Consider the following 25,418-nt stretch of genomic DNA (forward strand, 5'->3'; position numbering starts at 1 on the left):
AAAAACGCCTTCCTATACATGGTCGTTTTTTTCGGTCAAAAACATCTTACTTTACACATGGTCGTTTTTTTTCGGCCAAAAACGCCTTTCTATACATGGTCATTTTTTCCCCCGCCAAAAACACCTTACTATACATGGTCATTTTTTTCCCCGCCAAAAACGCCTTAGTATACATGGTAGTTTTTTCCGTCCAAAAACGCCTTACTATACATGGCCGTTTTTTCCAGCCAAAAACGCCTTCCTATACATGGTCATTATTTTTCCGGCCAAATCGCCTTACTATAGAAGGTCGTTTTTTTTCGGGCTAAAAACGCCTTACTATACATGGTTGTATTTTTTGGCAAAAAACACCTTTCTATACATGGTCGTTTTTTTTCGGCAAAAAAACCCTTCCAATACATGACCATTTTTTGGGGGGGAAAACTCATTGTCATTAATTTTGTTTTATTTCAGCATCATCATTGTCCGCCAAGTGGTATCCGGCATCCTATTCCAGTTATGACCCATAGATCATGACGTGTCAACCACGTTTTGCCACCGTTGAAAGTTGTGAAATATGTTTTACGAGAGTTAAAGGGAGAGGGAAAACTGATGTTTAATGAAGCTGTGTTCAATATTAGCATGGATGTTTTCAACCCATGCGGCGTTAGACCAAGTCAATATGAAACATTTGCCAAATTTTTAATTGCACGCGAGAACAAAAGGGGCAGAACAATGGTGAGAATAAGGGCGCTTAATTCAGTAACATCTTGGTAAAAGAGACGTGAACATGTTGAGCGGATGAGTCGTACGGAATGTGTAACAAAGTCGGTAAAATGACTTAATGAGCAAAACTTGCATTCAGACACTGGAGGGAGGTCTGTGGTTTGCTCGTTGAACCTTTTTAACAATAGCGCTCGTGTAAACAGCACAAAGAGTTGATCACAGTAACATGTTCATAATTCAAAGGTGCATTTCGGAGACTCAAAAGATAGCGAGCTAACTTGCAGTACCACTCCCCACCTCAAGGGCGAGGGATGCTAGTGTGTCACCCGACAAGAACCCTGGTCGTTTTTATCCCTGTCATTGGCCACCTCTATTGAGCAGATTAAGCAAAGCAAGATAAAGAAGCTGACATTTTAACAAGCTCTCTTTTTCACTGGCCAAAGAGGCTTTACGGCTTGCAAGAAAGTTAGCACGTCTTCCTTCAACTGGTGTCTGAAACCTTTTGGTTTTGAGCTCTCCATGCAAACAAACTGAAGAGTTTTTCCCCATTTAAAGGAGCTTAAGAAGGCGTGAGATTTTTCAACAACAAAGGCAATGGTGAAAAAAGGGTGCGGGGCTTAAGTAAAAACAGTATACTTTACCAAAATTGGCTTAAGACTGACAGTTAAATCATCACCCAAGCAATGTAGACATCACATTCAGTGGTGACAATGACCTGGTTTGGCTTTGGTAGCATTTAGACGCAAATAATACAGACAAAAAATGTAACATTTCTATATCCACACACAGACCATTTCATTGGGAACACCAGCATAATTTAATCAGATCCAGCCATGGTGTTTTGATTGGCACTTGGGCAACCATTTTCAAGTAATTGATGTATGTACATCAACAGTTTTCAAGATGTGTGGGAAAAACCACCGTTTAACTGCGACCATTCATGTTGGTGGAAGTGGTGTTCCGAATGCCATGACCTCTGAGTGCATACAACAAAACACACCGTCCACTGAAAAGCACCGATCCATTTTTCAATCTCAAACATGAAGAAAAATCTTTTTAACATTTGGGTTTCTGAAAGAAAATTAATGCAAAGACTTGAGCCTCCAACAGTTTGGCTCACCACCCCCCCCCCCCCCCGATTTTTTTTTTTTGAGGAACAGGTTCGAGAAGACATTTTCAAACACGCGCTAGTCACATCTGTATCAAGTTGGGACCATTTATGACAGTTGCACCGTTGACATCAGGCAGGCTCACCGACAAAAGGACACCACACACACGAGTGAAAATCACCAAATGGACATTTGTGTTTTTCATTGGACGGCGACAAAAGGCTGAGCGGATGAGCCGCAGCGTAGTAACAACAACAACATGGCATAAAGAACGCCATAGCCCTTTTCTGTAAAAACATTCAACATGACTCGCTGCGCAGTCTAAATAATTCATTCATTCATTTGATATTGCGCTGAAGGTCCATGTACTGGTTGAGACAAAAGTGCACTGAATTGTCTTACGGGTGAGGACAGAGACCAAAAGACGGAACTGGAACTCAAGCTGCTTTCCATAGATTGAAAGTGCAAAAATGCATGCTTAAAAACACCAAAATCGTACAGTAAATTGGTTTGAAGAACTTGTAGTGACTGAGAAGGGTTGCAGAATTCTGTGAATTTTCCATGTTAGAAACTTTCTGGGGGGGGGGGGGGCAGAAATGTACATGTTATTACTCCTGCTGTGATTTTTGAGTATACCAGTACATGGACCTGAAGAAGGAATGCCACTTGAGCATTTATTTGATATCAATCCCCGTGTCCAAATCTGGTCAATTTCATATCCCCCGTCCCCGACATCGTAGATGGACATCAAGGATACTGAATAAATGCACAAATGGCCGAAAGCACAAAATGGACACTTTGGAGAGAAAAAAAGCGCACAGAAGCATACAGTAATTTGACGTTTTTGAATAAATAAAAGTGACCTAGAGGGAAGCTGGTGAAAGATGTTTATCAATGGTCCATCACACTACCTGCAGCGCCCTCTCGTGGCCGTCCAGCTGCACCTTGATCTTGTGTAGCTCCTCGATCTCCTGGTGGTGGCGCTCCGTCTTGTGGCGCACCAGAGAACGGTAGAAGTGGACGGTGAACACCACAAAAATGACGCCCACGGGCACCATGATGATGGTGGACGCCAGCGCCGCCAGCCAGCCGCTGTCTTGCGCGACCGGCGCCGTCATCGTCGCCGCCGCGGCGCCACCTCCTGAGTCCATGGGCAGGAACTTGATCCAGCAGAGTAGCACCACCTCGGCCAAGAAGAGCAGAATGCCCAGCGCGGTGGAGAAGCCCCATGCCAGCTCGATGTAGTAGTGCATGCGCTCGTGCGGCGACTCGCTGACCGAGTTGAGGTTGTGGATGTTGCTTACCGCCTCCACATTGGGCAGGATGCACGTGCTGATGAGCAGCGCAAACAGGTGCACGGCCACGAGCACCGTGGTGCACACGCTGAACGCCACCAGCAGCACGCGCGGGTAACTGTACTGCATCTCCAGCTGCACTTCCACCATGGCCACCTTGTGCCGCAACACACACACACACACACACACACGCACACACACTTTCATTGTGGGTGTGCAACAAAATGTAGCTCGATGTAAACCAATGATGCACAACACCGTAGCACAGCATCAGCGTAACGGCATTAACAGGATGCGTGAAATAAAATTGAAGGAGACTGACCATTGCGAAGCCAGACAGCAGCGCTGAGGTCCTGCTGGAGGCCTTGAGCTTGGCCCTGCTCAGGTAGAGCTTCCTCCAGGAGAGGGCCTGCACCGAATGGTGGTTGGAACTAACCAGCTCCAGGTAGCTGCGCCGCACCCAGTCCCGATAGTCCATGCCTCTGCCGCCATCCGGGGCCCGCTCTGACATGCCCGGGGCCGGCGAGCCCGTGGGCACGTTGAGCTCTCTGCTCATACTGCCTGATTGGGAAATTGTTGATACAACAGAATCACATTTGAGTTTCACTGGGGACGGGGGCTGCATTCAGAATTATCCAATCACATTCATACGAGTCGGCACACGCCTCACACCAAATTTAAGACTAAATAAAGTTCAGCTGTTCTGGTGGTGTTTCCCTGAACGTCCAAAGAATTTTGAGGTTTACATTTTCGTTCTCCTCAACTCAACTGTATTTATAGAGCACTTTCAAACAGCCATCGCTGCATACAAAGTGCTGTACATGGAGCAATTTAACATATACAATAAACAGTTCTACTACCGAGAGGTACCACTGTAAAAATCTGATCAATGGCACAGTTTCAAGGTTACAAATATGGAGCAATTAACTACTTTAGTTCTCAAATATTTATATACCAACCTAAAAAAAAACAAATACATACTAAGCTCATTACAACATATTAAAATGTAGTCACATAGTAGTAGCCATGAGTGTTGATCAAAGACAAGACTGAGGCTTTATTCCTCAAAAGTCTTAACATTAGTAAGCCACGTTAACATTCAGCCCAACTTGAATATTAACACTGCGCTTAGACGTAAGGGGGAAAAAACGGAGGTAAATAATGACTCATTTAAAAATTTGAGGAAATAAGTCCAACCATTCTCAAAACGTATGTGCAAATGTTAAGAGTTAAATATAACAGAACTGTAACCAATTATTTAGCGCCCGCCAAGAAGTATTTTCCATACAAATATTAACTGTAATTATGACTTTACTATTACGTCATAAATTCGGGTTACACAACTACCCCGTCGTAGCCCGAGGATCTCCTGGATTTATTTTTCATTCAAATGGGGGGAAATTCGACCCAAACCACTGTTGTCAACACACTTGCAAAAATGTGTCAAATAAAATAAACAATCAATTATAACGGTATGCAAGCTAGCTCAGCTAACATTAAAGTCTAACTTTAAAAAAAATTACATATACACCCCCCCACCCACAACGTCAAGAACGATAACACCGAACATCTTCCGCGTTCTATAGGGTTGAGTGGAATAAATACTATTGATTTGTCATTTTATGAAATCACTAACAGTCCGTGGGGAGTAATACGATGTGCTTGTTGAATGTTTACTAGTCGTCCTCGCCGAAAAATGTCCTAGGAGGTGGAGGTTTTAAGCCTTTCCGTACACTTGTCAGCAGCCCGGCGGGCAGGCGGATACAGTATTTACAACTCTGCCAAGTCAAAAGTGAGATCCGCTGACAGACTTTTGCTAACGTCTGCCTTTTTTTTTTACTAATACGTATTGTTAACATGTTCCGACACATTTCGAAGAAAAAAAACGATGCATTGTAAGTTTCTCGGCCGGGGTTTGGCTTCAAAAACAATCACAACTCGAAAGATTCTCGAAGACTTTTTGCTAGCTAGCAAAGTTACATAGCTAGCGTGATTCTCATCGACTTTCCACGAGTGTTAGACGGTAAAATGTGAATTTATTGGACTCACCTGGGCGTCAAGGTGGTATTACGGTGAACGGCACAGCAGGAAAGCAAGAGTTGTTTCCACGGCGTACACGCACACACACTCCTCCGTGTGTAAACGTAAGAAGCGGTAATAGCTTCCGGGTTTCGTTTAAGAGTTGCTTTACGATTTCCTTACTTCCGCCACGACGAGCAGTTCGAGTGGAGTCATTATCGTGTCTTATTTGATTTTGAGCTGGGAAAATTTTGTATGTAGGTCACATTTTTCCAAATTACTCACGTAAAGACTACAATTACTCCATTTGTACAACGGGTTTGGTTCAGCCTTCATCGTAGCGCAGTCGAAGCGAGATTTCCGACTGGTCGGACCTTCAAAATAAAAGCACATGCTCCGGTAATTACTTTTTGGACCACGGGGAGGGCACTCCGGCTCCACGAGAGCCTGTTTTAGATCCCTCCCTACTCCAACTCACCCGATTCAAACGATCAGCTCACCAACAAGCTATGTAGAAGCCTGAAACGATCATCATCAATTGAATCACGCGCGGTGTAATAGGGAGAACTCTAAAACAAGCAGGATATGGCTCTTGAGAGACCGGAGTTTGCTACCCCTGTGTTAGACTATAAAAGATCAAACTACTATTTTTCTATGGGAGTGATTTATGTTTTTAACATAGAAATGCGTTTCATTCAAATGTTTAACAATAATTGAGCCAAAGAGAACAGCAGGCCAACTCAGTTTTGCTGGGGATTTGGACTTGGATCACATTGTAAATTCATATTGGATCATGTCCTTGCACTTTAATCCAGACTGAGCTGTCAACATCTTAGGTTTCGGTCAAAGGTTGGAATCTCGTCAGTATCATCTCGACTGCCTGTATATGGGAATGCTGTCCAGCCCTTGACTGCTTAGCTCGTAACTGTTGCAGCGCTGCATCTACTGTAATGCTGCCATCTGTTATTTATGAAAAATCTCTATTTATGGCTTTGGATGTTTTTCTGAGAGATGCCTCCCAAAATCCCCCGTTTGCATTGCTCCAATGATGGACTGCATGTTGGACAGCTGCCACTGGCGTGTATGTACTGAAAAAACGTTTGAAATATTTATATATATATTTTAAACAAATGACACATTGGGTTAAAAACGAGCACAGAAACTCGAGGCTTCTGCTGGATGGCAATAATAAATAAAGAGAAAATGTTAGGAAAAGCAGACTGCAAACCACTGGACATTTCGGGGGTTAATAAGAGGTACTGTCAATGGTTAACAGGTTCAAATGTGATTTTGAACAGTCACATCCCAAATTAGGGAGGGTGTGCACACATACATGTGCAACCACATTATCCCAGTTGTTCTTTCACATCCCCTTTCGAGGAAACCCCCCCCCCCCCCAAACAAAACTCTTCCTCTTCATTTGTGTCCAACAGATTATAGGTCACATTGAGAGCGGACAAAGTTTTGAAATGATTTATCGTGGTCTTTTTTTATTTGACCCAAAAGCCTGGTATTTGAACAGGGGTGTGTAGAGTTTTTCGATCCACTGTATGTAAAGAGCTCGTGTGAAATAATTTGCAAAGCAGAGAACACAACATTTCAAACATTGAGGATGAGCCAAGAGGCAACGGTGGTATCGGTGGCATATGAAATGCACTTCAAAATACCCCAAATGGTGAAGCATTCATGTCAACGACGTGCCCCCAACACATTTCGCTTTTTACATCCAGTGACAAGGTTCACTGTTTGCCCCGTAAGGATCGATGTAAACCCCAAAAGGTTCAATAAATGGGCCTCTTACTAATTACTCTATTGCACTTTCCTCTAATCACATCTCACAGTAGCTCTGTTGCCTTTCGTTATTTCAACTACATAATGTGACTTACCCAAAGTCTCTTACAAAGTAAAAATACAAAATACATATTTAGAAAAATGCAGGTCAGCAATATTTGTCCGAGTACAAATGTGTTGCTGTCGTGCGCCCATGTCATTGCACTCACGTGTCACTTCCCGTAGTTCTGAAAAGGAACAGCTTGTGCTTCGCCACATTTCCTCCATCGATTAATCAGGAAAATTAACGAGTGATCCAGTGCCTCAAGACATGATGAATCAACAATCAATTTTTGTAGACAATCGATCAAGTCTTCATTATCCACCCAGCCCGTGCGCTTTTTCATGCCAAAACGGCTGCTCGCTAAGTTTAACTGCCTCACGCTTACACGGCTAGCGACACATTTTACAGGAAATGACACACAAGTCACAACCCGGCCGGCAGTCTGTCGGCCATGTTGCGAGGATTAAAAGTCAATTTAGCGACGTTACTTGACGGCGACCACGGTGGTGTTGTGGATGGACTCCATGACGGCGGCCAGGCGGCTGCAGAGGTCGTGGGCCTGGTTCACGTGGACCTTGGGAGGGTCTTTGAGGACCACCGTCTCGGCCGAACAGTCCAGGACCCGTGGCAGGAATTCGCCCAGTTTCATCTGCAGTGAGTCTGCGCAGGAAAAGGAGAGGGCTGGTAACACTGGAGATTTGTTTGGGAAGATAAAGAAAGGTACCCACGGAGAGGTAATGAAAAATGATGGTGCGCTGAGAAAAGATAATAATTTGACCATAGGGATGTATTCAACCAACGTTTGTCCTCTAATTAACATCACGGGGGTCCTCAAACTCAGTAAGTCGGCCTATTTGAAGGGTGACAAGTAGTCCTGGTGCTGTTTGGTGACATGGTGTGCACACCACACTAAATAATGGACCAGGGGCAAAGGAGAGAGTTGTCTCAGGGGATTAAAAGAAAATGACAGACAGGGATGTGAAAGCTAAAGGCGATCAGACCATCTCCAAACAGCATGATGTTCTTGCCATTACAGTTGCACACAATATTCCAAAATGAAAGATCCACGAGACTGTAGCCAACCTCCCGAGATATGCCCGCAGAAGGTAAACCGCAGAGCACAACCTGAAGAATATTCCGGCAAGTTTAGAGCGAGGAACGCAATGCACTGAGCAGATAAAAGCACCTGTTGCTGACTCTGCTGCTTACACATCTCACGCAGCAAATGATGACAAAAACAACGGTGAACAGCGGTGAGAACGAAGATAACTTCACAAACCCATCCGCGGTTTTACAGGAATGCTCTTTGTATCCCCGACTGTTGCTGTGTGCGTCCTATGCTAAAAAAAAAAAAATAATAAAAAAACTCTGTTTAGAGATTGTTACCGTCCATGTCCTGTCCCAGACAGCAGCACCACTGACTGCGGATGCTCTCCATGGTGTCGCGGTCCTCCTGCGATGGCGGCGTCTCCCGGCTCATCAGATGCAGGCAAGGGATGACCACTTCGTCCATGATGGCCACACCCTCCTCCACCTTGTTCTCGTCGCCGCTGGCGAAGAGCCGCGTTGCGCTTTCGTTCAGGGTCTGCCGCGGGGAGGTCATGTGAACAGACAGAACCTCTATCAAATATTGTCATCAACTTGCTGTCTCCATGTAACTAAAATTCAGGATGTCCCGAGTCACTTGATTGCTCTCGAAAATAGATAAGTGGAAAGTCATTTTGAAACGAGCAACCTCGAACGCAGCGTCACTCACCGTGAGACACTTTCTTCGGTAAAGTGCAATTAAAGATGTGTCGACGCCGCGTTTTTCTCCGCGAGTCAATAGGGCGGCGTTGGCGTCGTAGGCGTGAGCAAGGTAGGTCAGAGCCTCCCGCATCCTGGGATGCAAAAATAGATAGATAAATAAAAACAATGACACACACACACCTCGAAAAATACCATGCCAATGATACGGGGAAACTTACTTGCCGTGCTGGTAGTGTTCCAGTCCGGTCAGCAGGTAGACAAAGACGGTCCGGAACGTTCTGTAGTCGTCGTGCCACTGCTGTGGAACATCACAAGACATATGTGTTCTATTCACCGAATCCAATTAAGCCCCGAGTCCAAGTTTTAAACGGGAGAACAGAGTTGCACCCCCTCAGTCTTAATTCCATTGAGATGAAATTACAATAAGAAGTTACTTCTTGAAATTCGACCCATGTGGACACACTCAAACAAACGAGTCAGATTAACAATCTAAAAAAATGTAATCAAATAACTTCTGTAAATAAGAACAAGTGTGCTGTATTAAATTCACACCTGGGAAAAATAAAGCCCCCGCAAAGAGGAAAGAAATTGCTAGTGCAATAGGCTACATCAAGTACCAGATACTCATCCATGTCCATGTCTTCTGGCTTGATGAGGCGCAGCTTGGCTCGGGCTTCCCGCATGATACTGATGGCTCTGCAAGAACAACGGAGGCAGATATGCTTTATTTTTTTTTCAAATGACTACATGAACTTCAAACTAAACCACAAAATTGGGTACGTATCCGCAAAAGAGAGCGATGGAAAAATGCTACAGGAGACAAGATTTGCTAGTTGTAATTTGGACACTAGATGGCAGTATTTACCCACATTTTGTATTGAGTTCAGGTGGTGAAAGCGAAAAGTGAATGTTTTTACTTTATACAACAGCTGATGATACTTAAATAAATTAAGAAATAACAAAAAATATAAACTAAGTCTACGTGGGCATAAATGACCAGCAACAAGCTCAAATGCTCGTCCAATCGAACAAGGCCAGGGGGTCAACACGCGCGTGTCGAGAAGCTCTCGTGTCACCTCTCATCGAAGCTGAGGTTGCGATCAGTGAACTGCTCGAGCAGCGTCCTCTCGATGACGCGTTTGGGCGCTTTGTTCTGGAAGAAGTAAACCAGAGCGTGCTGGAGGCGCGCGTCCTCCCGCGGCGTGGTCTCCTCCTGGGAGAGCTCGTACAAACGGGAGTACTCCTCGTGGAAGGCCTGGCCGAGGCATTTTGATTTGAAATCCAGTCCGAAAAGATACGTTCCAAACATCTTCAAGGAGCAAAAGGCCAACCTTGATGAGTCCAGCCTCAGGGCCCTCGGCGTCGAATGCTCGTCTGGCCTTTGCGATGGCGAGAATGATGCCCTGCATGGCTGGGGTCAACATCATCTGTCAGATGACGAGACATAAAAAATATTAATAATAATAATAAGAAGAAGAAATTCAACGTCACAAAGTATTTGTCAAGCCTTCACAACAATGCTCAACAACTAAAAAGTATACCTGTGTTTTTTTGGGACGTTTGGCTTAATTTCTCAGCGTGAACTCAGATTTGTTTTCCATTTTGAGGGTCGGGCACTTACCTCTTCATTGTATCCATCAGCGTCCGCCCTCACCATGATCCTGCCCACGTTGGGGATCTCCACCTCGGACACCTCGTTCTCGGCCTGTCGCCGTCTGGTGGGAACCTGCTGCTCCCGCTGCTCTTCGTTCCCCCGATCCGCTTCACGCTCAGGAGCTTCCTCCGAGGACGCCTCGGCGTCACCTCCGTCCGTTTCTTCGGCGTCCTCTCCTTCCTCCTCCTCCTCCACTTTTGTGTCTTCCTTCTTCACCGAGAGTTCTGATGCCGCGGGGTTACCGCCGAGCTCAACGTGGGGAGAAGGCGTCTGGGGTCGTCGAGCAGACAAACGGGACCGTGAATCAGTCAATCAAGTTGCACGATTTAAAAGCATGGGAAGAAGAAGACATCTGGGGAACGTCGTCACTCCTTAGTAGAATGTAGGGCGTGTTGCACTGTCAACACGCACATACATCATTTGCCATGAATAGAAAGTCATATCCACTTTATCACGAAGCTGTCAAACTCATCATGTGGTACCAGTAAGTGTGCATGTGCTTCACTTTATCTGTACGTTACAGTGTGTCGGTACCACAGCCCGGATCCCCATGAGTAGGTCAAGTGGTGTAATGGGACACTTTGAAAACTTTGTGGCCTGGAATGTTTGACCTATATTTGACAAATCGGGGGGGGGGGGGGGTGAGTGGGGAAACAAACAGGTGCTTTCATGGGGCTTAATCCACCTGACTTTGAGGCTCCTCAGCTGCGGCGGCATCAGCGGCGCACCGGTCGGGTCCCGGGGTGTTGCTGTTGTCGGGCTCGCCGTCATCTGTCTGGCAGTCAGAACTCTGAGAGGCGGCTGCTACGTCGGATTCTTTTGAGGGGCGAGGCGGTGAGGAGGGCGTCAAGAAAGAGACAATTATTTTCTTTAATTTAATAGACATCGTGTTTGAACACGAAGAGTTACTTTCTCATTCATGGCAATGATAAGGTAGGATGATCAGAATTTTTAAAAAAATGGGCATTTCCTGTTTTTTTGCATTAGGGCAAAAAAAAAAAAGAAGACATTTTTTACTTGACTAGATAAAATATCAAATATAGAAACGGAATCGACCCCAATGAGTCATGAGAAACCTTCAACTGGGCCTGCAGCGTCTGGCTCTGGGTCACTCTGGGCTTCCGCTTGCGGAGGTGAAGCAGCAGCTCCCTGGGCTGACTCCTCGGTCTGCTCGGGAAGCGACTGCGGCAGCGGCTCGACGGCAGCCGAGGGCTGAGGGTCGTGGTCGTGGTCGGCGTCGGGGGGCTCGACGGGGGAAAGCATGGACTCGCCTTGAGGTGCCGCCGCCACCGCTGCCTGGCGGAGTTGCTCCTCCCACTCGCTGAGCTCCTGCTGGAACCAATGGTTGTCCTGGTGCACGTAGCGTCTCAGGACGGGTGGCAGCGAGTCCATGCCGTGCAGAACTTGGCCGGTCTCGTCATCTGTGTGTTCTGAATGGAAGATAGCTATTATTTTTATCCATCTGACCATTTTCTATTGACCTGAATGCATTTACTTCACAGGTGACAAAAAACAACCCAATGAAGAACTTATGTTGCGATACAGTACCAGTAATAAGATGTGGCAGCCTGTCATCAATGTACATCAGACAGTAGGCGCTGGCATTGGTCATTCCGCCAAAAGAGTCCCGCTCCAGCTCCTCCCACGAGGACTCTGTGATATTGATGTCATTGTACTTCATCCAGCGCCGGTTGGCGTGGTCGTAGATGTACGCCCAATAGTGGCCCGCTGAGGCCTGGCCCTCGTGGACCAGGACTGCGTGGAGTCTGTAGGGTGCCTGAGCACACATTACAAGATCAAGTGTGAATAACAGGAATTTGATGACAGCATCCTTTGAAAATAGAGGCTTCATTTTATTCAGATGAATCACAAAATACAGTTGAAATATGACGATCATTTTTGATGATCATTTCACACACGCACAAAAAAAAAGGAGCGGGGGTATACCGTATTGGCCTGAATATAAGATGGTGTTTTTGCATTGCAAATAAGACTGAAAAAGTGGGAGTCGTCTTATATTCGGGGTCTAGACATTATACCCATTCACGACGCTAGATGGCGCCAGATATCAATGAAGCGAATGCTGAACTTGACTCCCTAGGCCAAAGTGAACTCCTCTCACAAAGAATAAAAATAAAAATAGCGGTAGCACGAAGAAGAAAAAAAAATAGCGGTAAGAAAGAAAAGAGAAGAAAATAATAGAAGAGATAACAGAAAATGGAGAGACGTAGCGACAATCTGGAGAAAAGTGTGTCAAAGATCGGCCAGGTTAACCGGCAGCGGAGGAGAAGTTATGATGTAATTGATATTTTAAAAACCAGAAGCCATTCATTTACGAATGTGATTGCACTTTAGTTTACATATTTAAATATTCAGATATTAAGATTTGAATGAGGCAAAAAACATGTTTTTTCTCTCAAATATATTGTTATCATCATTTGTTTCAGATGTACTGTCATTATTTTCTGTATCAAAATTAATTTGGCATTCAAAAGGTCTTTTTTCAAACTTGAGTCTTGAAAAAGAGGGCGTCGTCTTATAATCAGGGCCGTCTTATATTCGGGCTAATACGGTAAATTAAATGTACCCTCAGTGAGCCAATCTAAAATTCAGGATCTTCTTCTCACCGGAGACATTGTAGCGGTTCCTCATTTTCCTTCTCCAAATTAATAGTTGAAAAGTCATGCGGGCCTCGTGCGCATTGCACAGCGACGTGTGACCAAGAGACTCACGCAAACATTACCTGGCAGAGGCTGTTGTCTGAGTACATGCCCTCCAGCGTCTGACTGAGTCTGTCAATGTTGGCCTTTAACTCTGCGGCGGCAAAACAACACCGGCAAGGAGGGAGTCAATCCAACTGACTGATTACAATATTAAGCGCGGCCCGCAATCACGAACCCCCCCCCCGTGTACCGTTGATGTCACTCTCCACTTCCGTCCTCCATCGCTGGAGGCAGCCCGTAACAAAGTGCAGCTCCTCCTCGGTGATGGTGTGGGGGGCCGGGTGGGGTGAGCAGTCGGCTGAGTGTCGGCACTGGGTGAAGGGCTTGTATATGGGCGTATGCTGGCAACTGGACGTCAGGCCCTCCGCCGACTCTGCACCGGCCGCCTGACTGGGGGAAGAAAGATGGCGATGATCAATCCATCCAACCAACCGTTTTCGATTGTGCTTTTTAGAATCACGCTAATAGAAAAACTTTTTTTGTTGTTTGTTTGCACAATAGATGCCGAACGTGTTGCCGGGTTTGAAATTGTGCCGACACAAAATTCTGTCCTCGTTATGCGTTACATCACATTTCAGCCAAATTATTTGTCATACTATAGTCATACCATCTCCGAGCTTACCTGTCCTCTTGGCTGGCGTTCTCGCTGAGCGCAGGGCAAGGAGGAGCGTGTGACGAAGAAAGCGGTCGGGCATCTTCAGCGGGGGAAACGGCGGAGGGCTTGGTGGAGGTAAACTCCAACACAAACTGCAGCATGTCGGCCAGAGGGTACTTGTTGGGTCCCGAGCCGTAGTTTTTATAGCTGTCGAGAAATACAAAGCGATGCCAATTAGTGCTATTGTCACATGAAGTGAGAGAAGATTTAAAATGAGGATCTCGACTGTACCATTCTAGTTTCTGTTGAAGAGCTGCGAGCTGCTCCCTCAGTTTTTTCACTTCTCCTCTCCTCTCATGTGCACACGTCAGGTTTTTGTGAAGATATCTGTCAAACAAATGTCAGCAAATCATAGCTCTTTTTTTTTTGTCGTCGTCGGTCTTGTGCAGGTGGACATGACGACTATTTTATTTGAACTTTTTTATTTATTTTAAAAGCGGTCACCTGTCCATGTAGATGATTTGTGGAAACTCCAGTTTCTTGTGTATCTTCTCGGGACGGCCGAGCTGCGTGTTGAACTCAAATCTGGACAGTTCAAATGTCAGCACAGGTGGCAACTTTTTGAACCATCTCTGCCCAAAAAAGAAAAAAACAAAAAACCCCAAAAAACACATCACAACATACTTCAAGTAAACCTTACTTTGAATGACGCTACAGACCTCTCGACCAGATGGCGCGCTGCGTTCTGCATGGAGCGACTCGATGTCCCTCTCCACCATGGCACCTTCCAGGCATTCGTCCAGGTTGTTGAAACCGTTCACTTGCAAAGGGTACTGGCCAAACTGCTCAATGTTACATAAAACTGTACCTAAACACACACACACACACACACACACACACACATGTGAGCTGTCCACATCGGTCACAACACGATTGCTGAAGCTTGCACATACCCTCGTGCTTGCGCTCGGTAACAAAGGTGCCATAGAAAAGTTGCACCATGGGGTTGTTTTGTTTGTCTGTTGCGCTGCTGAAAGCAAAACATAATACAAGTATGAATGGCTACGTGCGTTTTAATAAGAACACGTATTATAAGTTCGTGTTTGTCTGGAACTCGTAACCTGCTCTTGGACTTACTCTCCTTTGGCGGCCAGCTGAAAGGCGTCTTCTAACCAGTCGAGCAGCTTATGGGAGAACTCGCTCACATCCTGAAAACGTATGGATTAAAAAAAAAAATCATAAAATAAAGTCGGCACGGCATTTTCATGCAAAGTACTCGTTGTTTGTGTATTTCTTGTACCTGCTGGGCCTCGCTGGTGCGAAAAGCCTCTCGCAGTAGCTCCACGGCAGCCGAGGGGTCGACGAACCTGCGTGTGGAGCCCACCATGAGGGCGAAGAGGCAGCGCAACTCCTGCATGAAGGCGATGTTCCTCTTGTCCTATCGGAACAAATTCAGGGTCACGCGATGCCCGTTCGCTTACGCGTCTGTCTTCGATGGCGATCAAGATACTCACGGCGTGGCTCTTACACCTGTCCAGGATTTGCTCTGACAGACGGTAGTCGAGGACGAGCCTTTTAAAGACGGGCAGGTGGAACAGTGACTGCAACAAAAGGCACATTCGTGGAGTGTAACTTTTGTCGCGCTTGTTCCCTCTACCGAGCAAAAACACGGCTCTCATTGAGGAGCGGACTTGTGTTCATTATTTTCTGATGAGAAAACGACTCGCCGAATGTTTCAAAAGATGACTTTCGAAAGTTCGGATTCCATTTTCCACATCATAAGAACGCACATGCGCTATGTACTTTCCTTTGAGCTCCCCCCCACGTGCGTTTCCTGCGCAGGAGCAATTAGTCTTACGTGTCACGATAATTGAGCACTTGCGTGTCTCCTGATAACGTTTGAGTGGGAAACCCAATGGAGCTCCGGTCTCATTGTTACAGCCGCCGGTTGCCGCGGAGAATAACCAGAGCCCAAGAGTGAGTGACTCACGCGGTCACTTTGGCTCGGATTTGAGCGCATAATTTCATTTGGAAGATCATATTCACCGCTGTTGAATCGACAACACTTGCTCCGATGGCAAAAAAAAAAAAAAAAGTATCATATCATCGTCGTTCAGATGTCAACTCCGCTGGATCATACGACTATTATTCCTCAGATGAAATATGCAGTTGCACAATCTCCAACCAGTTTAGATTCACTGGATCCCTGGTTCACTTTTCCGAAAAGAGTAAAAAGAAAAAAAAAAGTCTCATGGGCGAATTTATAGGAAACTTCACCAGCCCATCTATCGGAACTTCAGCTCAATAAGCATTAGAAGAATCAACTTTTTTTTGTTCGCTTTTTTTGGGGAGCGGAGGGCAATGCCACCACAGATAAAAATGGTGATGTTGACAATAGAACAGGAAATAGATTCGATAGGTTGGAGGTTACGGACAGGTCACACGGTCGCCATAGAGTAAGGTTTTCGCCAATTTATGTTATGGCAGTGAAAGAAAAAAAAAAGTGCAAACATTGCCAGACTCACCTGAATGACGGCGCTGAACCAGCAGGTGTTGCCCACGTTGCGAATGCCCACGGGCCAGTCGTCCTTGCGGATCCAGTCTGCGGGGCTGCTCATGTCGCTCTGGGCCGCCTCGCATCTCTTCCTCTTGCCCCTTGCCGAGTTCTCCTCAGCGCTCGCCTCCAGAGCCCTGGCCGAGAGGCATCGGCGCAGCCGTTGACTTGACATGCGGAGCGACGCCACGCGGGGTTGTGGTTGGCTACTCGCAAGCTCGCCGGTTTGTAGATTTTACTGGTAACCTGTGCTCCGTTTTGTTTACTGTTGTGCGATGTCACGTCAGTTTGGGCGAGTGTTTTAATTAGGCAAGTATGCTAGCTAGTACTATTGATGAGTCATATGAAGTTGGTTTGTTTGTGTCGAATAAGTGACCTACTGAATAGAGCCGTTATGTAACATGGGCTCCAGTTTGTGTACATGCTAGACGCATGGTCTTGAAGCCACGCTGATTTTTCTTTGTCTGTGTTGTTAATGACCAAAGTAAATTAATCAATCCAAACGGTATCCTCAAAGGTGTTTTTTTTCTTTCATGATCTTCTCCTTTTTAAGTGCTTTGCTGTCATTTTGTGAGACCTTACAGTCATGATGAGCTGATTTTCATGATTCGTGCCAGGGCTCTGCCCCCGTAAATAGCTAAGCTTCACAGTATGAGGATAACGGAGAGTGTTTTGGGTGGAAAAAAAAAAAATCTATGGAAAGCAATAAGATGGTACCGATGGAACTCTCTCTCCTCTTCCTGGGCCTTGTGGGACTCCTGCAGGCTCAGCTCGATGGCCGTTTGGAGCTCATCGTGTACGGCTGAAAAGAGAACATCTTCAGAATCAATACTTTGCACTTAGTCGCCGTTTCGCGGGATTCATTTAATGCGACGCACGATGGACCAATAGTAACCGGTAATCCATTTGGGAACAATTACAGAAAAATAATTATAATATAAAAAAAAACTAAAATATAATAAAAACTCCATGGATCGTACCCTTCTGTCCGTCCCAGGGCTCCACGGGAATGCCGGACTTTTGTGGTTCTCCAGCATTCTGAACCTCCACCGACTGACTTGTCAGCAGTCCGACAGCATGTCCGATGTCACCTCGACTGGCCTGAAGGAGAGCAGCGAGATAAGGCAGGAAAAGATAAAGGCCACATAGGAACTCTGGACATATACACGCAGAGGGCTTCATTAGACTTCATGACACCCAAGACATGATTGACATAAAAAAAAAAAAAAAAACACATGAAAGACGACATAAAATGGTCTTTTGTCTTACCTTTAACGCTCTGCAGAGAATCTGTGGATCCTGGATGCCGGTGATCTCCCTCAGCTGGTTGATCAGCGTCTCAGTCTGCTGATTGAACAAAGCAACAGATGGACTTGACCTATAAATATGTTTTTATACGAGCATAAAAAGTCTACCCACCCCTGTTAAAATCCCGGGTTTTATCGAACCGTTTTTCTCAGGTGTGCTCGGCAGGTAAGTGAGTGGGAACAACCTAAGCTGCGCGCACAGGACTTCAGGCAAGTGAACCTCTTTATCATCAGCGATGTGGCTTTTTGATTTTCATGACTGAAGGCCGACCAAAACGGAAGTCGACCAACATCTCAAGATCTGTTGTGTTCAACCCCCCCTCCGCTGTACAGTCATCATCTACTTATAAATACATCTAAAAAAGCAACATCGCAAACAATTCAAAATAACAAGGGCTTTTGGCTGTTCGCCTGACACAGGCATGACCCACGCGGAACAGACGATGCCTCGTGAGGGCTCGCTGAAAGCATGTGATGCACATGGGCACAACAAAAACCCAAATGCCAACCTGTCATTGTCATGGCCAAGACGGTGACTGAATCCGGAGCACCACGAGAATCAAGTCTTTGTCCTAAAGTGTCAGATGACGCTTCAATAAAGTTGGGAAAAATGACTCTAACCCATGACTTCAGTCTATCCTTAGCGAGGGTGACATGTTAAAAGAAAGCCCGTCCAGATACTGACATGGCTTTGCATGTGAAAGAGTACAAACAAACTGTCAGATATGTTTTCACCTTGTGGACACATAAAGCATTTAAATACGAACTTGAGTCTGCTGAGTGGGATGTGCTATATAAAGCATGTCGCTACAACAGCAGGTGGATGCATCACACACACAAACACAGACGCACACAGAAAGCCAAGAGCAGGGGGACCAGACTTATATGGCGTCCAGGGTATATTTGAGACCCACTTGGTTAGCCTCTATTTTAAGCTGCTGACATGGATAGGACAGGCTTCTGTTTATCATTCTGCTCGGCATGCCAGCGGACTCCCATCACAAAGCCACTGTGACTCTCCTCCCTCGCTCCATCTACGCACACATGCACACACTGTGCCAAACAAATATTTCAGGTTTGATGACACAAAGGAACAATTTGTCAAAAATATTGTTAGAGACCTCATTCAGTGTTGGGGGGGGGGGGGGGGGGGGGACAGCCAGATGGATTTAAATGCAAAATGATTTGTTTACTTGTTGGATTTACCATAAAGATAGATTGGAGTTTAACAGTGTTAAGACACTTATTTGAAACAACACCCTAAACGTACAAATGACATACAATTAATCACTAAAATTGGTGTAAAATGCAGTCACCTAGTGAACTTAAATGGTTTAAATTGTCAAGCGAGATCCCAAAGACACGGAGGCGTTAACTTCTTTTCCCATACGTTGATTCTGTATATTATTTTTAAAAAAAGTTTAACCCCGTCGTACTTTTAACAGTTTTGTTAGTTAGTTAGGGACTTTCATGCTAACATGTCACTTGTGTTAATTACACCACCGTCGTCCATTTTTTTTTGTTGCGCTCACCGAGTTGGCTGAGTTTTCTCCATTTTCGCTCTCTTCGACTCCCATTGCAAAATGAAAACCAAATTTCTTCCCGTTTTCAAATTTCAGCCCCGTGAGAGGAGTCACTGCCACGCCATCTGTCGCACGCAGAGAGCGCAGAGGCGCGCGCGCGTGCTCGGCTCGTCAGTGTCCGGCGTGCGCGCGCCCTAGCCGACGTCAAATCGGACGTGCGCGCGCAGCCAGACGTGATTGATAAGGTTGAGTGTTGTGGGGCACCACCCGCGAAGATTTTTCCCAGCAGTGTCCCAGTCTTTGACTGTTTATAAAAATACCAAATATATATAAATATTATATTTTAAAAAAGCCAACGCAAGAATAATGTTGTAATGTTACGAGACGTACAAGGCGTAATGATGCTCGATCGTAATGTTGGTCGAAGACTCGCAATGTTACAACTGCAAGGACACTAACTCACAGTTTTGCCCCCCCCCCCCCCCCGCCTCCCAAAAAAATAAAAATAATATTCTTACCCGTTGTGCTTGGACACAGTATAAATTCTTTCAAAGTTGGACACCAGTGTAGTGTCTAGTTATGTAACAAGTATTCTCTGGTTTCAATTAGATCAACAAAAATATTTTAAAAGCTAAGAGGAAACACTTTTATTAACTTCATGTTTGTGATCCTCTGTGATGGATCCTCAGAGGAGCATATTATCTCATGTGTTCCATCATTCTATGGGGGGGGGGGGGGGGGGGTATCAGCTTACTCGGTGAGGTGAAGATCAATATCAAAGAAAGGAAAAAAAAATGTCCACACTAGTCTGGTCTGTGTTCTGGCTCTTCACTCCGTACCACCCAAGCTCCTATTTGATGCAACTGAGGATACTGGTGTATTAAAAAAGAAAAGAAAGGGGAGTAAAAATAAAAAAGACAGAAAAAGAAGCATTTCAGCTCGATGGCTGTCATTTGGTTGCTACTGTTGTCAGGTAAGATGCTGTTCTATTTGTTGAAATACAGTACTTTTAAAAAAAAACTGCATGAAAAAAAAATCTTCAGCTACTGTTTTAACTGCAAAATTACATTAGCGAGGCGGACAGATACTGCATGCAGAACAAAAGTAATCACGTAGATATATTTCTGTTGTTCACCCGTGACATGACCACGTATTCAGTCGGATATCTTGTAGGCCACTTGGCCGAAACTGTTCCGGAGAAGCCGAAAAGATCGGCGCTGAATCAGCTGACAAGAACGTTACTGAGGAAATATGACTGCGGAGTTCGTCCCGTTCACAACTGGAGCAGCGCGACCACGGTCTTTGTCGACTTCATATTGCAGTCGGTCCTTGATGTGGTAAATACGAGCCTTTTCGAAAACGCCAAAACACTTGCGTGATCGTAGATAACAACCCGTTCTTTGGTGATACCCTGATTTCAGAGGAATTCGTCTTTTAAATTTTCCACTGTAACTTAAAAAAAAAAAAGAAGTTTGGCTTCTGTTTCAGGATTCAAAAACCCAGAGTATTACCACAAGTATTTGGTACAGACAGGTAAGGTTTTCTGGCATGCTCAGGAATTTAATACATGTAAATAAATGACAGTGTTGAGTAAAATTCTCATCGTGGTTTCTTCAGATCTGGACAGATGAGTTTCTGGTTTGGGACCCGGACCAATTTGATGGCATCAATGAGATTTCACTGTCATCTGATGCCATCTGGATACCTGATATTATCGTCAATGAATTGTATGTCTACGTCAATCACAATGACCATACGCTATTATGAAATGACCATCCTTGTGATCCATTGTATGTAAATGACGGTCAAGTTCCTCAAGGGAGCCCGTTATCATAACACAGTGTTATCATTTCATCTCGCTACTTCTACAGTATGACAAACATTTCACCCCGAGGCTACATAACAACCAGATGAAAATTCTGGCCTAGCGTCAGGCTCTCAGCTTTTTTTCTTTTCCGGCTTCCAATCCAGCGTGGATGAGGGGAGGTCGCCGGCCATCCCGTACGTCTACGTCAACTCGTCGGGTTGCGTGAAGAACTATCGGCCCATGCAGGTGGCCCTGGCCTGCAGTCTGGAAATGTACGCCTTTCCCTTTGACAAGCAGAACTGCAGCCTCACCTTCCGCAGTTGGCTCCACTCAGGTGGGCGTTGTCTCTGCAAAGGCACCAGACCAAAAGTCGTATCAAGTCGAGTTCAGAATCCAAATACTTTTGAGACATTTGAGATCATGTACGCCTAATGCTAACTCGAATGCATTGTAAAGTAACACGTGATTGAGATCTTGTCCAAACGCTTGGCGGAAACGACTTTATGGGTTAGTTTGTAATGCGTACGTACGGCAGCAAATCTTGATGCTCGATAAGTCAGTCTCTTCTGAATATCAAGAACCCAGACTAAGGGTCTTGTGATCTTCTTGAGAGCTTCCTTGAAAGCGTACTTTCTAAGAAATGCTAGTCTCTTCGGGATTGCAACGGCCGCGTATTTATTTTTATTTCTGATTTTTCCAGTGTTTGAATAATGGTCTCCCATCCTCTGTTTCATCTTCACCGTCCGTTACCTCCTCCTCCTCCTCTTCTTCTTCTTCAGTGGAAGAAATCGACTTGGCTCCGTGGCGTAGCGCAGAGGCCATCGCTAACGATCAGAGGGAGTTCATGAATGACGGCGAGTGGGAACTGCTTTCCATACCGTCGCGCTACTGGCGCCTCCAGCAGGACAACGCTGACTACGCCCACGTCTGTTTCCATGTACGTCAAGTTTGAAACGGGTTTTATATAGAAATCTCCTCTAACGCTTATCAGGCATCCGAATGGTGGAGTAACCGTGAAGTGTAAAACGAGTGGTTGTGACCTTCGCGGAATGGTCGAGCGAGCTAACGCCAAATGATGAGGCTCGGGCTGTTTTGTGGCTGGCGAGAAGAAGAGAGGCTCTGATAGACAGGGAAAGGGCGAGTGACCATAATGAGACTGTCTCAGTGGCTGACTGATCAATGGACGTCTTGTTAGCGGCGAGGCAAATGGCCCCATAGCCCTTTTGCAGGTGGAGCGCTGGGATGGCTGCTATTCATGCTGCTCAAAGGAGCCAAGGGCTGTTTGATGAAGGAGGACTTCATGGATCACTGAGTATTAAAGATTTTTTTTTTTTTTTGAAACAAAGTCATTCATTTTGATACGGTATCATCTACAAATGATGGTATTGCTGCACGACCTTTCCCCCAAAGGCATTTAACATGCGATGGATGACATTACACATCAGCGCTCGATGGATCTTTCATTAAATACGCCAGCCAGATCAAATCTGAGCCAATAAATCTGCTTTCACATAGTGACTTTTTAAAAATATATATTTTTTTTACATCACTGCATCTAAAATGTGTTTTGTTGAAACATGGTGTCGGTTGAAGGTGGGGTGGAGCGAAGCAGTTCAAATGATGGATCAACTTTGAAGCCTTTTAATCATCCAATTTTTCCTGCCCGCCTTGACAGTAAGCAAAGTGTGTTCAGTTCAAATTCAGCGACAGTGTGAATGTGAGAGTGAATGGCTGTTTTTCTCTGTGTGTGCCCTGTGACTGACTGGCGACCAGTTCAGGGCCCGGTCTGTTTTTTGCCTAAACTGACTGGTTAGCACATCCAAACTCACCGTGCAGAGGTGCGGGGTTTGATTCCGTCTCCGCCCTTCCTGTGTGGAGGATAAGCGGATTAGAAAATGGACGGATGGAAAATTATTACATTTTACTTTCGTACACATATTTAATATTGCTTTAAAAAATCCTAATGTTACCCGTCTTCAAAAACGATGACTTTTTTTGTGCTTGTGGTGTTCATTTTAATTCCAAACAAAACTTTGCCTTCACTTTTTTTTTGAAAGCGAATGCATCTTTTTTAAAAAAAATTTTACTACGCATGTTTATGTATTTCCGGGTCACATTCTGGGTAAATGAAAACAATGAAGATGGGGGCTTTTTCACTCGTGTGGCGAGTTTAATTGAATTTTACTTTGAAATTGGCTTGATATACAAAGACATCAAATCCGCTTGTGATTTTAAGCACGGTTTTCAAATTAGCGATAGACATTTGACGCGTACTGCCGTCTGTCAAACAGCCGCGCATGAGAGGCTACAGTAACCAGCGTGATCCGAAAATACATAAACGCGTATTTTTTTTAAAAAAAGTGTTCCCTTGCAAAAACAAAATAAAGAAACGTCACCTGGCTTTGGATAAATAACACTTCCCTAGTTCACGGAATTGGGCAGTCAAAAGGTTCCCGGATGAGACTAGAAAGCCGACTTCCTTTGTGGTGCAGGTGTTGATCCGAAGGCGCCCCCTGCTGTACGTCGTGGGCCTCCTTATCCCCAGCATCTTCCTCATGATGGTGGACGTGATGAGCTTCTACCTTCCCGTGAGCAGCGGCACCCGCGTCGGCTTCAAAATCAGTACGCTGCTGGGTTACACCCTCTTCAGAGTCAACCTGATGGACGAGCTGCCCGCCACTGCCGTCACGACCCCGCTCATAGGCAGGAAATTGATTACTTTGCGCTCTCCGGTTGTCGCTCGCACTGACCTGACGGTAAAAATCTGATCATGATTAAAAGGCGTGTTCTTCGTCGTGTGCATGGCGCTACTCATGCTCAGCCTGATCACGTCCATCCTGGTGGTGAAACTGCTCCACCACAGCAAAAGGGAGGTCCGGGAAATGTCCGTGTCGGCCTGCCTGCTGGACAAGTACGGCCTGGCGGAGAGCGCCATGACCTCCACGAGAACCTTGGACCGACTCAACCATTCTGAAGGTAATGCTCAGGGAAAAGATTTCCAGGTTGAGTTTTGCGGCTCGTTTCAACAGGAGCTGGGGTTGCTCCCCCTCTTTGATTCGGTTCCTAGATTTCGAGTTTGAGGCCTCGCTGGAAGAGGACCTGGAATCGCTGATCGACATTCAGGAAAATCCTTCTAGGCTGGAGTGGCTCCTGAGGGAGCTGGTTTCCATCCGTCTGGCCTTTTCCCAGGAGGACACAGAGTCTGCGGCTCAGGCTGAATGGCTGGCACTCTGCTCAAAGCTCGACTGCTTCCTCTTCCGCCTCTACCTGATTGTTCTGGCTGTGTATGCCGGGACCCTGCTGCTGTTCTGGGCCAGCTGGAGCTTCGCCTGATGACACACCGGGTGCCTTGGCTGTTCCGTAACGCTCTTCTTATTTGCTATTTTAGTGAGATTCTTCATGCTACAAACTATCCGGACCCGAAATAGCGTACAAGATTAGAAAACAGCAGAACAGATTTTCTAATGGCTACTTATCGCAAGAAGTGAAAAGAACAGAATACCCCCGGACAATTTGTTTCACTTCCTTCTCCAAGTAAGCTTGTCAAACTCGCTTATAACCTGCCTGAGTGTTGCACTACTTTGTGTTACTAAATAAAACATTACTGTCATTGTCAATTTGCCGATTGTGTTTTCTTGTGCTCTTCGGTGTAATGCAACGACACGGCGCGGAAAATAGAGTCACATCACGGGAGAAAATCAGTTATAATGATTTCCCAACAGTGGAAATGTACTTAGTGATACTGCATAATGAGACGACACTTGGGGGATTGAACGGAGCGCCGCTCTGATCGCGCTGCTACTTTCATCCCACCACCACAAAACAGATCAATAAAACCCATTCGGAGCTCGGCGACGGCTGCGTCTCAACTCCCCAGCGCCTTTCCTAATAGTCTGAATGAGAATATGAAAAGTGCACCCCAGAAACCTGCCAGTGGAAGGGTCTATATTAATGCAATTTTCACACTATCGGCCAGCCTCATCTGCCAGTGGATCGGGTTACGTGACGATTATGGAGCCGATCTGAAGTCTGTGTGTGAGGTCATCGATTTTAAATCAGAGGACGTGAGATGGGTCGAGTCAAATTATGATGTTATGAAACTAATTAAGACCTCTGTTTTGTGACTGGTGTGCAAAGTCAGTGGGACGGTAAACCGAAAGATGGCGACCAATCTAACACCCGCTTATTATGAATACATTTGTAAGTTGAGGGGTTCGTTGTTTTTAGTGGATAGCTTGACATTACGAATGGCAAAAGGAGAGATGGAATCATTTAAATGACGTTTTATTAAAAGGGGGGGGGGGAAAGACGTCTGCACCGCAGTACGTTCGAGAACGCAACTCTCCTCGTAACTAAAATCACTTCCTGCTTCTCTCACTTCAACAGCCAATCAGAACCTATCAACATAAAGACAGGTCTAAACAATTATTAAAGAACAGAATATAATTGAAGTATTCTTAACATGAAATAATATGATGCTCAAACATAAAATGATAATAATTAATCATATAACAGAAGCTTACACATTTTTGGGCAATGGTCGT

At 45.4% G+C, this 25,418-nt stretch overlaps 3 protein-coding genes across 4 annotated transcripts; 1 reads left to right on the top strand and 2 right to left on the bottom strand.

Annotated features, from left to right (window-relative positions):
- Positions 1-664: 664 nt before the first annotated feature.
- orai2 (ORAI calcium release-activated calcium modulator 2) lies at positions 665-5,485 on the bottom strand. Its single transcript, XM_086130542.1, has 3 exons — positions 5,159-5,485; positions 3,432-3,670; positions 665-3,265 (listed from the first exon to the last, which is right to left on the bottom strand). Exons 2-3 carry the CDS (start codon positions 3,663-3,665, stop codon positions 2,717-2,719), a joined length of 783 nt encoding a protein of 260 aa, XP_085986668.1. The 5' UTR covers positions 3,666-3,670; positions 5,159-5,485; the 3' UTR covers positions 665-2,716.
- Positions 5,486-6,590: 1,105 nt separating this feature from the next.
- Positions 6,591-19,221, bottom strand: usp28 (ubiquitin specific peptidase 28). 2 transcript variants are annotated; one of them, XM_086131732.1, is made up of 26 exons: positions 19,077-19,221; positions 17,507-17,581; positions 17,218-17,338; positions 16,955-17,039; positions 16,209-16,374; positions 15,198-15,284; positions 14,984-15,121; positions 14,821-14,891; positions 14,637-14,713; positions 14,403-14,551; positions 14,188-14,315; positions 13,975-14,070; positions 13,711-13,890; positions 13,279-13,478; positions 13,109-13,179; positions 11,914-12,142; positions 11,442-11,795; positions 11,051-11,181; positions 10,333-10,635; positions 10,043-10,138; positions 9,788-9,966; positions 9,329-9,407; positions 8,930-9,009; positions 8,719-8,842; positions 8,349-8,547; positions 6,591-7,622 (listed from the first exon to the last, which is right to left on the bottom strand). In XM_086131732.1, exons 1-26 carry the CDS (start codon positions 19,119-19,121, stop codon positions 7,447-7,449), a joined length of 3,639 nt encoding a protein of 1,212 aa, XP_085987858.1. In that variant the 5' UTR covers positions 19,122-19,221; the 3' UTR covers positions 6,591-7,446. The 2 variants fall into 2 exon arrangements, with proteins under 2 accessions (XP_085987858.1, XP_085987857.1); XM_086131731.1 differs by having other exon boundaries at positions 17,507-17,584.
- A 988-nt stretch (positions 19,222-20,209) lies between these two features.
- htr3b (5-hydroxytryptamine (serotonin) receptor 3B) lies at positions 20,210-24,207 on the top strand. Its single transcript, XM_086131650.1, has 8 exons — positions 20,210-20,404; positions 20,556-20,600; positions 20,685-20,794; positions 21,039-21,208; positions 21,654-21,811; positions 23,367-23,577; positions 23,656-23,850; positions 23,942-24,207. Exons 1-8 carry the CDS (start codon positions 20,210-20,212, stop codon positions 24,205-24,207), a joined length of 1,350 nt encoding a protein of 449 aa, XP_085987776.1.
- The last annotated feature ends 1,211 nt before the right edge of the window (positions 24,208-25,418 follow it).

This window comes from Hippocampus guttulatus, chromosome 15 (assembly GCF_054856545.1).
Source record: "Hippocampus guttulatus isolate MCC_2025c chromosome 15, RoL_Hgut_1.0, whole genome shotgun sequence".
Classification (NCBI taxonomy): domain Eukaryota; kingdom Metazoa; phylum Chordata; class Actinopteri; order Syngnathiformes; family Syngnathidae; genus Hippocampus; species Hippocampus guttulatus.